General features: G+C 40.5%; 1 protein-coding gene across 4 annotated transcripts; it reads right to left on the bottom strand.

Annotated features, from left to right (window-relative positions):
• Positions 1 to 1,245: 1,245 nt before the first annotated feature.
• On the bottom strand, positions 1,246 to 9,765 carry LOC144079165 (uncharacterized). Of its 4 annotated transcripts, none has more exons than XM_077607751.1 (3): positions 9,094 to 9,744; positions 5,591 to 6,766; positions 1,246 to 2,029 (listed from the first exon to the last, which is right to left on the bottom strand). In XM_077607751.1, exons 1-3 carry the CDS (start codon positions 9,536 to 9,538, stop codon positions 1,551 to 1,553), a joined length of 2,100 nt encoding a protein of 699 aa, XP_077463877.1. In that variant the 5' UTR covers positions 9,539 to 9,744; the 3' UTR covers positions 1,246 to 1,550. The 4 variants fall into 4 exon arrangements, with proteins under 4 accessions (XP_077463877.1, XP_077463876.1, XP_077463878.1 ...); XM_077607750.1 differs by lacking the exon at positions 1,246 to 2,029 and adding an exon at positions 2,717 to 4,127 and having other exon boundaries at positions 9,094 to 9,765; XM_077607752.1 differs by lacking the exons at positions 1,246 to 2,029; positions 9,094 to 9,744 and adding exons at positions 2,717 to 4,127; positions 7,131 to 7,666.
• Between the last annotated feature and the right edge of the window lie 386 nt (positions 9,766 to 10,151).

The raw sequence follows: 10,151 nt of genomic DNA, 5'->3' as shown, positions 1-10,151 counted from the left end.
AAACAAAGTAGGCTTTAACCTCGACGTTGGAGCCGCAACGACAAAGAGTTTCTATTATCACACGTCAAACATTGGACGATAATAGAAAGCCAAATGGAAAACAATAGTCATGTGGTACGCGCGGTCGCTTGACTGTGACGTAATAATGACTTCCGCATTTTCTTCTTCGCTGTATTTTACAAGCACGGACATTTTCCATGTCACACGGCTGCCCTCTGGAGGAGATATAGAATATCCTTACGTTTTTTTTCCTAGGTTTTGGAAATGTTTTGTATGTATAATTAATTAATTCCATACAAAATATATTTAGACATTTTGCATTATGATTTTAAAAGATTAAGTGTTTTTGTGTCAGATCTGATTGTCTCAATTCCAACTCCAACTTTTTATATCTTAAAAAAAAGTGTATCATATGCGTCCATTACCTGCAATTTCTGATCGTTTTTCAAATTTCTGCCCCTCAAATTTTGCTTTCAAAATTTCAATTTTTTTATTAGAATTTAATTTTTGGGGTTGGGGTGTCCGATTTCAGAAATGTTCAGTCATTTGTCTCCACAAGAAAAAACTCAGTCATTAAAACAGAACTTTTTTAAAATATCAAAACAACCATGTCAAATTATTCCTAAATTCCATTTTAATAGAATTTTTATTGAATCGAAACATAAAACAAAATACCCCAAAATAAAACAAAATTAAAAAGGGGAGATTTGTGATATTTAAAACCAGAAAAGACAAATTGTACAAAAGTATAGTCAACTATTTACACAATACTTTTCCTCTTAGAACATCAAAAAAATTGTACGGCTCAAATTAGAAGAAAAAAAAAAGTCAATGGAACGACCGCAAAATTAGTGCATGAATTATTGCTAATGCTTTTTCGTTAAAAAAAGCTTATCTTTTAAGATATGTTCAATACCAAATGATACAATCGGTAATATTTTTTAAACTCCCACAATCACCTTTTCTGAATTATAAAGCTGGATTTGACTGAGGCTAAACCCGTAGTCTTCTTCTTTGTTTATTTTTTTTTTTTAATGAAGCTCAAAATAAAGTTTTCATGCTAATTTCATGCATAAAGCATGACAATATTAGCAATGGACGATGACGTTGTTGTCTGTGACCAGGATTACAGCCGAAACGGGTAAAATGAGATTGGTCTTAAAAATCTTTTTAAAAAGGACTTTTAAATTTTTTTCCCATACTAAATGATCGGAAAATCTATAAAATACGGGGAAAAACAAAAAGTTGACAGGTATGGGTTTTAATGGTGTCCAAGTTGTGTTTAAATGTTGTATTCCGATTCGTCACACGATAAAATCAACAAGTCTCAACTAACATTTTCCACTGAGTCGTCTGTCACCCCTAAAAACACCAGTTTCAAATCAGCATAGGCAAATTGTTACATTATTTTTCTTGTACAAAATCTTAGTGTGTAAAAAAAACTTTTTAAAAGCCAAATCACAAGGGGGTAAAAAAATAAAAAATAAAATTGTTCCACTTCCTTTGCGCCGGCTTACAAACCTTTTCATTTGGCGCGAAACCGGTCGCGGTTACGTTGTGTCAGAAGGTGACTGGTCCCCATTCCCCTCGTCCATCTTTTCGGGAGGACGGTCGTGGGGGCCGTGCGTACCCATGTGGACCTCCATTTGCGAGCGAGTGGCAAAACGTTCTCCACAAATGGGACACTTGCGGGCGCTGTGCGTCATCATGTGGCGGGTCAAGTATTCCTGCAGCCCGAACCTTTTGTCGCAGACGCAGCAGGCGAAGGCTTTGGATCCGGTGTGTTGCACCATGTGTCGCCTCAAACCGCCAATCGAGACGTACGTCTTGTTGCATATGAGGCACCGATTGTCGTCGGACTTCCATCCCGGGCCCGCTTCCGTTTCGGGAATCTGGGGAGGGAGAGGGGCTTTCGTGCGACTCTTCTTATTTACCCTGGGTTTTTTTTTCCGGCGGGATGAAGAGTAGGGGACACATTGTCCGAAATCGGTGTCGCTGTCTGAGGTCGGAGGCCCCTCCTTCGGGCAGTCTGTGACACCAAAAGACAGCAAATTGTAAAAAAATAAAAATAAATTAAAATAAAAAAGCAGGGTTTAGTGGAATTACAGCTGGTGTGTGAAATGTGAGCCCAACCTACTGTATTTTCTCGCATATATGCCATATTTTTTACTGAAAAAATGACTGAATCGAGGGCAATGTTCCCTCTATTTTTTTGTTTGTCTGGGCAGAAAGACAACCTCCCTGAGCACACAGAGGACCAGTGTGAGCAACATCATCATTGCTCACTATGGGGACACACCAGTATCACACCTGCCATAAGCAGGTACATGTCTACTACACATAAATTATTTAGTAATAATAAAATGTAATGATTAATATCTATGAAAAAACCACGGCGGATGAGTGGTTCGCGCATCGGCCTCACAGCTCTGGGGTCCTGGGTTCAAATCCAGGTTGGTCCACCTGTGTTGTATTTGCATATTCTCCCTGGGCCTGCGTGGGTTTTCTCTGAGTACTCCGTTTTTCTCCCACATCCCAAAAAGATGCATTGTATGCTGATTGGACATTCTAAAATTGCCCCTAGGTATGGGTCTGAGTGTGCATGGCTGCGATCGGCTGGCCACCGATACAGGGTCTCCCCCACCCCTGGCCCAAAGTCAGCAGGGATAGGCTCCAGCACCAGCCACGAGTTCAGAAAATGAATGGAAAAATATCTATGAATAAAACATCTTCATAAATGCCATTAGAATATGCACAAATCCGACTTCAATTTGACCTTATTTTACACATCTGTCCTTCTCACTTCTCATTCTCGTTCAAATGACTTTTCTGCTGAACGTGTTACTTGAGATAGTCACGTTTCCATTTATATGCCATATTTTTCCATGATTTTGCTTTGATTTATTTAATAAGGGATAGCACATATTAATGAACATATTTATATTCATGTTAATGAACATATGTAAGATTGTAGCCGAGGGCTAATTTCCATTTATAGTCCATTGTGTAGGTTGAAGACAAACGATCACACACAACCACACACACAGCAGATTTAGACAGTTCTCACCCGATTTCACCGCTTGTTCTTCTATTTGCACAGTAAAGTACAAAGGAATGTATTAAGAAATATTAAAATGTAATTAAAAAAAGATAGAAGGCCTGTAAAACAGGAAAAACATAAGAGTGGACAGAACTACTGCCACTTGCTGCCGCGTGAACGGCGCCATCATGGGGGAAAAAATTGGATTTTATTTTGTGCGCTCCATATGATTTGCTGTGCACGGAGAAGACGAGAGTAGTGCGCAATTGTGCAGTTTAAAGGGAACATTGATCGAGGGTACGGCTTATATGTGAACAATTTAGACTTGACATGCACGAAACTGCAAGGTGACAAGGACCCAATGCGGCCGATACGGTCATTTAATTAAAAATTGAGAAAAGATAAACAGATCAAATGCTGAAAAAAAAAGTATTTTAATGTCCATGAATGACATTCAAGAAAAAAATAAACCGTATCTTACATAAAACGTGAAAAACTTGCGGCTTATATGCGGGGGCGGCTAATACGTGAGAAAAAAAATGGTACGTATTTCTTAACAATTTAAAAATGTTGCCGTAACCTTTGCCAATTTAAAAAAAAATATTTTTAGAATCTTCTTCAACCTTAACTTGCATTTCTTCTGGCTTTTCAATGTAGTCTGCTGGAAGTTGCTGCGCCACAGTTGGCCTCACTCTAATGGATAGACGGTGCCGTTTCATAAAGCGAAAGCACCAAGACGGACCTCCTTGAAAATGTTCAATTTTCAATTCTTCCGCTAGCGCTTTTGCCCTCATTCGAATGCTGAGTGTGGAGACGTTTCTCCCAACTGCTCTTAGATCATGAATCCACCGCTCCAGTTGGACTTCCAAGGCGGGCCACCTCGCCTTGTTTCCACGGAAACTCAGCTTCTTCTTCTTGGCCAGGCGAAGCTCCTTCTCCTGCTTCCTCCATTTGCGAACCATGGATTCGTTGACGTCAAATTCCCTCGCGGCTGCTCTATTGCCATGTTCCACTGCATAATCGATGGTTCGAATCTTGAACTGAGCTTCGTAAGCTTGCCTCTTTGTATCATTCATTTCCGGGGGGCCTTAGAAAAGAAACCGAAATTGTTTTGCAATAAAGCACATGCCCACACTATATACTGGTACCTGGCAGGGGCATGCCTTTAGCGTACATGTGGCAAAGTGGCGGCCCGGGGGCCAAATCTGGCCCGCTGCATCATTTTGTGTGGCCCGGGGAAAGTAAATCATGAGTGCCGACTTTCTGTTTTAGGATCAAATTAAAATGAAGAGTATAGATGTATATTAAATTTCCTGGTTTTCCCCCTTTTAAATCAATAATTGTAATTTTTTAATCCATTTTTTTCTGTGCCGACTTTCTGTTTTAGGATCAAATTAAAATGAAGAGTATAGATGTATATTAAATTTCCTGATTTCCCCCCTGAAAATTTAAGACTTTTTAGTGCGCCTTATAGTGGTGAAAATACGGTAATTGGGATTCCAGTGGAAATTGGCACCAAAACAATTGATACCCAAAAAGTCAAATACATTCGAATTAAACAAATGAGACCGTTCATTTTCCAGTCAAAAACGAATTGGACACCTATGGTTCTCAACGCCAACCAAAGAGCTACCAAGAAAGTCACTTAAAAAAATGCCCCCAAAATGAGTACAGACGCTCCCCTACTTACGAACGAGTTAGGTTCCGAGCGATTGTTCATAAGTTGGATTTGTTTGTAAGTTGATTCAGTGCTATATTTTGTATTATAATTTATGTTTAAGGCCTATATAAGTATATTGAAGGTTTATATAAGTGCATTTGTATGTTTAAGGCTTGTATAAGTAACACGCATTGGTTTGTACTGAAAAAAACATTTAATAAAATGGAGAGAATATGTACAGTACTGTATAGAGAGAGAGAGATTTATGTATTAGAAAGGCCGAAAGAAGCGATCTAACGACGATTGCACAGTTTTCTTCTTTTTTTCATTATAAATGATGCGGTAGCACTGTATGGCATCATTCAATTGATTTGCAAACTTTGTGCAACGTTCAATATTTGGGTCCTGCTGCTCGATAAATGGTACTGACGGTCGAACGATTCAAGTTGTACATATATGTGCAACGCTCACCACTCTCACGCGCATCAAGCTTCGTTATTATTGCTACTCGTTTCAAATGAAATGGCTTGCCTCTTCCTTGCAACTCCCTCAATAGAAGCCTTTTGCTTTTTACCAACCATATTCAATAATGGATGCACGAGATATTTAATGATACAAATGAAAAAGGTTCTTTGCGCACTGGAGATACGTTCACGCACTTCCGCATTGCAACGAAGAAGGTAGATGCTGGGTGAGCTGAGCCCTCACAGCGCCAGGCGTCGGTATTAGCGGCGGAAAGAAGCACTACTCGGAAAAAAATACAAAATTGGACTTACGAACATTTTTCGACTTAAACGCAATTTGCAGACATGTTCGTATGTACCGTTGTTCGTAAGTTGAATGTTCCTAAGTAGGGGAGCGTCTGTAATGTCGGCCGTTATTGAATTTACCTATCATTTTGGTCTTCAGAATCCCTTGCCGCCGCTTGCCGCCATCCACGTCGGAACGCTCGCCGGCGTCCGATCCCGAGCGCCGATCCTCGCCGTTCTGGCCCCGTTCGCAGGTTTTTGACGGCGGCGGTCCGTCTGCAGACACTTGGTTCTCCGTGGAGTTTTCCTCCTTGTGATTTTGCGCCGCGTGGTTCAACAAATTGTGCCTGCGGGAAAAGCGTTTGCCGCAAACCTTACAAGCGAGACGTTTGCATTTGGCCATGTGGTGGAGCATCTTGGATCCGTTGTCAAACATCTTCCCGCACTGAGGACATATGGTGTCTTGAAATTTTCGTTTTCGCCAGCTTTCCTTCCTCGGCACGTGAACTCGCAGGTGCCTCGTCAAGTGTTCCTTCCGTTTGAATTTTTGATCGCAAGAATCGCATGCGAAATTTAGCTCGTTTTTGTGTTCGCGCAGGTGACCTTTCAAAGCAGCTTTGTTCTCAAGTACTTGCTGACAAATCGAGCACTGGAATTCCGTCCCCTTTGCATTTTGTGGCTTCTTTTTCGCTTTACCGTCATCGCATAAATTGGACGGGACGCCGAATTCGCCGTCGTCGTCATCTTCCTGCTTGATAAAATCCTTCAAGGAGTATTTTCGGGCAGAACAAGGCGCTAGTTTGACTTCCGGCGCGTGTGTCGGCATGTGATTTTTCAAACCTTTTTTGCTGTAAAATGTCTTGTCGCATTGCGGGCAGTTAAAGTCGTCAAAGTCTCGGCGAGGCTTGGCGCCCTCGTCGCCGTTTTCAAACGTTTCCGTGGGGATTTTGCCGTCGCCGCTTTGGACCTGCTCGTCGCTCCTCGTGCCGGTTTCTCCCGAAACCTGGACGCCGTCTTGCCGGACCTCGACGGCGGCCTTTGTCGCGTCCCTTTTTGTCAGTTTTTTGTCGTCCTCGCTGTCGTAGGTTTCTGAGGATTCCGACGTTTTAATGTCCGCTTCCGACAGCGGAGCAAAGAGGCTCTCAGGTTCTGATGGGAGGTCTTCATATTCTTTTGCTTCATGCAGAACGGCGGCGTTGTCGTTTTCTTCCGTTTGAGGGGCTTCCAAGAGCGGAGGAAGCTGGTCAGCTTCGGTACTGCACTCCAATTCCTCTTTTTCATTTTTGATGAACAGAAGGGCCTCGTCCTGTTTTATTCCTACAACGCACAAAAAGAAAAGAAAGAATTAAAAACTGGCACTTTTGAAACGTGGATCCTGTAAATATTTTCTGTGTATTGTGATAATATGTCATAGTTTAGATGAATTGACCTAGCCATTTTGTGAACAGGAAAACTCCTTAAATTCTTACTTTAATATGAAAAGAAAAATGGTTGAAAAAAGTTGCAATTATTGATTTTTTAAAAAGGAAAATCAGGAAATATATTACCGTATTTTCTCGATTTTAACGCGCACTCGAAAATAACACGCAGGTAATTTTGGGCCAAAAACATCTGGAAAAACGCAGTAATCGAATATAGTGCACACCTAAAATTTCCCGCTGACGAAAATCAGAAATCTTACCTTTTTTTCTTCGTTTCACGATTGTTCTCTTTCTTACAGATAGGTCGTGCCGTTGCATAAACTTATAGCACCAACATGCAGACGATTTGAAGCCGGAATCCTTGTTGGTTTTTTTCATGATTTTCAGGGCGAGGATACGCAGCTCGACTGTGTTGATGGCACACCCTGCAGCTCTTCTCTCAGCAATCGTTTTAAGAAGTTCTTTCTCTAACTCTGGGAACATTGCTTTTCTTCCACGTCCTGATGCTTTTGCTGTTGCTTTTTGTTTCAATAATGAGTCTTTCTTCTTCCTCCAACCACGGATGTTAGCTTCACTAATATCGAATTTTCTTCCAGCTTCTCTGTTGCCCAATTCCTCTGCCACTTTGATGACTTTTCTTTTGAACGCTGCGGTATAACTTGCTCGTTTTGATGCCATGTTGCTTGTACAATGTCCAAAACTGAACTGAGAGAGGGTGAACTGAGACGAGTACGAGGCTAGAGGGGGGCAGTGGTGGTCTCGGCTTGCCGATTTTCGATCGGCTTTACGAGATGACGTAAAATCCGTGCGTCAAAGTGAGTTTGACAATGCTTTTTTCGATCGAAAATTTGTAATTTATTTTATTTATTTATTATAACACGCACCCCATCTATTGGAATTAATTATATAGCAAAAATCTGCGTGTTATAATCGAGAAAATACGGTATATCTATCATCTTTATTTGAATTTTATCTTAAAATATAAACTTGGCACTCATGATTTATTTTCTCGGGCCGCACAAAATGTGCTCTAATTGGTCAACTGGCCCTTTATAATTTGGTTGCTAGGCAGCTTAAGTGCGTGCAATATTTGTGGTTTGAAGTTGAGGCCACAGATGAAAAATTCCTAGGCATTCTTTCTTCCGATGTACTCTGCTTATGCTTATTTTAAAAATAATTAATTTTTGGATTAAAAAAATAAAATACGCTAAATAAAATAATAAAAATCAGCAGAAATACATTTAAATTAGTGAGGCCAGCGTGTATTTTGCCCTGTAAATGTTGACTTGTAGGTATTAAAATCTGTAACTGTTCTTTCACAGTAAAGAAAGACTACATTTAGTTTTTGTTTTGTTTTCCGGCTCCTCCCAGTTGAAATGGAATGAACGTTCAATGCCGCCTAAAAGTATTATCATTATTATTTTCCCTCTTTACCACGTTATAAAACGCAATTACTAAAAATTCTAAACCAACACGTTGCGTCGTGGAATGTTTAAAGCCATCGGACTTTATTGGGAAATAAGCAAAAATACTAACGTTTTAGGAGGCGAACACGAAGCTCAGCGACGGCGTCCACAAGCTCGCTTTCTCGTCTCTCGTGCTCTTCTTTGCTTCGATTAAGTTTCTCCTCGTAGTCTGCGATTGTTACCTCGAAAAGGTTATATATCTCCTCGGCGGCGAGGTTGAGTCGCTCTTTCATTAATTCTTTCAACATTCTGACTTTACACAAGTCGAAAGTGTAGGGAAAACAACGTTGTGGTCCTTTTGCTAACTTCGCAATGGCCACACGAGAGGGCTTTGTTTTCTTTGGTGGAAAATGGCGGTGGGAAAATACATGTAAGTGCACTACCGCCCCCTGCTGGCAAGGAGTGCAACATGTCGATTTGAGTTTTTCAGAGGACAGCGACAATTTAGTAAACGAATTATTTTTAAAAAAGTAAATATTAAATCAATTTGGATTTTTTTTTGTAAACAAGCACGTGTAGAACTAAAACACGACCATTCACTGACAGTTTTTTAAGTTCAATACGATAAAAACAAAATTAATTCCAAAAATAATCATTTTCATCCTCGTTGTCCTTTTATTTACCAAAAAATAATGTGAATAATATAATAAGATGCTATATTGTACACTATAGACTGGGGGAAAGAGAGGATTTGGGAAACTTTTAGGCAACCAAAACGAACCCATAAAGAACAACGTGTGCATTTCAATGAACTTACGGAAATTGGGGTCTTCAGTCTGTAAACCGGATGCTGCCTCTGGACACCGTAGCAACGTGACTTTTTCGAGACAGAGATGGTTTCTGTGCATGAAACGGTAACACCAAGAAGCTCCTCCAGCAAATTCTTTTATATCCATCGCCCTGGCAACCTCCGCAGCCTGCAGACGTAACTGCGCCGTCGAGAGGAATATCCCTGCAGCCAATTGTTCCATTAGCCATGCGGAAAGTCGTTTCTCCAGCTGTGGCCATCTTGCCTTATTCCCACGATTGGCTTTCTTGCTTTTGTCCATTGCAGTCAGAGAAACCTCTGCTTTTCGCCAATCCCTCACAAGTTTCTCGCTCACTCCAAAAGTCCTTCCCGCAGCTCGGTTACTCTTCTGGTTTGCATAGTTCACCACTTGCAGCTTGAAAGCTGCGCAATAGGATTTTCTTTTAGTGGACATGTTTTGTGGTCGGGCTGTCTGAATTGTCTGTTTACGGTATAGTTTGTTTTTAGCGGTACAGGAAGAGCATGTACCGGTAGTTGACAGAAGTGTACAGCGCTCTCTTGTGGCTGGCTGAATGTGGGTTAGTGTGAAAAAAGTTATAAAGTTGAATGCGAACAAGTTGCAGGAGCAGACAAATTGTGAAGACGTGGGATTTATAGTTTGAAAATTACGATAATTGTATTGTAATTTATGAGTTAGCTTTTGCATGACTGCATGTGACGTTTCCTGTGATGTCACTTCCGGCTGGTTACGTGGTTAAGAAAATACACCTCCCCTTGTGGCTGGCTTCAGAACTGCTTCCTACACTTATCTTAATTTGACCATTACAATCTGCTTAGTCTTATGCATTCTTATTTACACAAAACCTAAACAGGAAACTAACAAATGTCAAAGTATCAACCTCAAAATTATTTTTGTTTGAATGCATTCACATTGAATAAAGACTGAAATGAGGAAAAAACATGTCTGATTTGGCTTAATTTATTTCAGCAGTTAAATTATGATAACCTAAATACTATTTTATGCTCTATTAATACACTGGAATTAAGGTCAGAAATAACCTAGTGGT

Source organism: Stigmatopora argus, chromosome 8 (genome assembly GCF_051989625.1).
Source record: "Stigmatopora argus isolate UIUO_Sarg chromosome 8, RoL_Sarg_1.0, whole genome shotgun sequence".
Lineage (NCBI taxonomy): Eukaryota > Metazoa > Chordata > Actinopteri > Syngnathiformes > Syngnathidae > Stigmatopora > Stigmatopora argus.
Note: the sequence above shows the minus strand (reverse complement) of the source record. Positions and strands in the feature narration are given on the sequence as shown.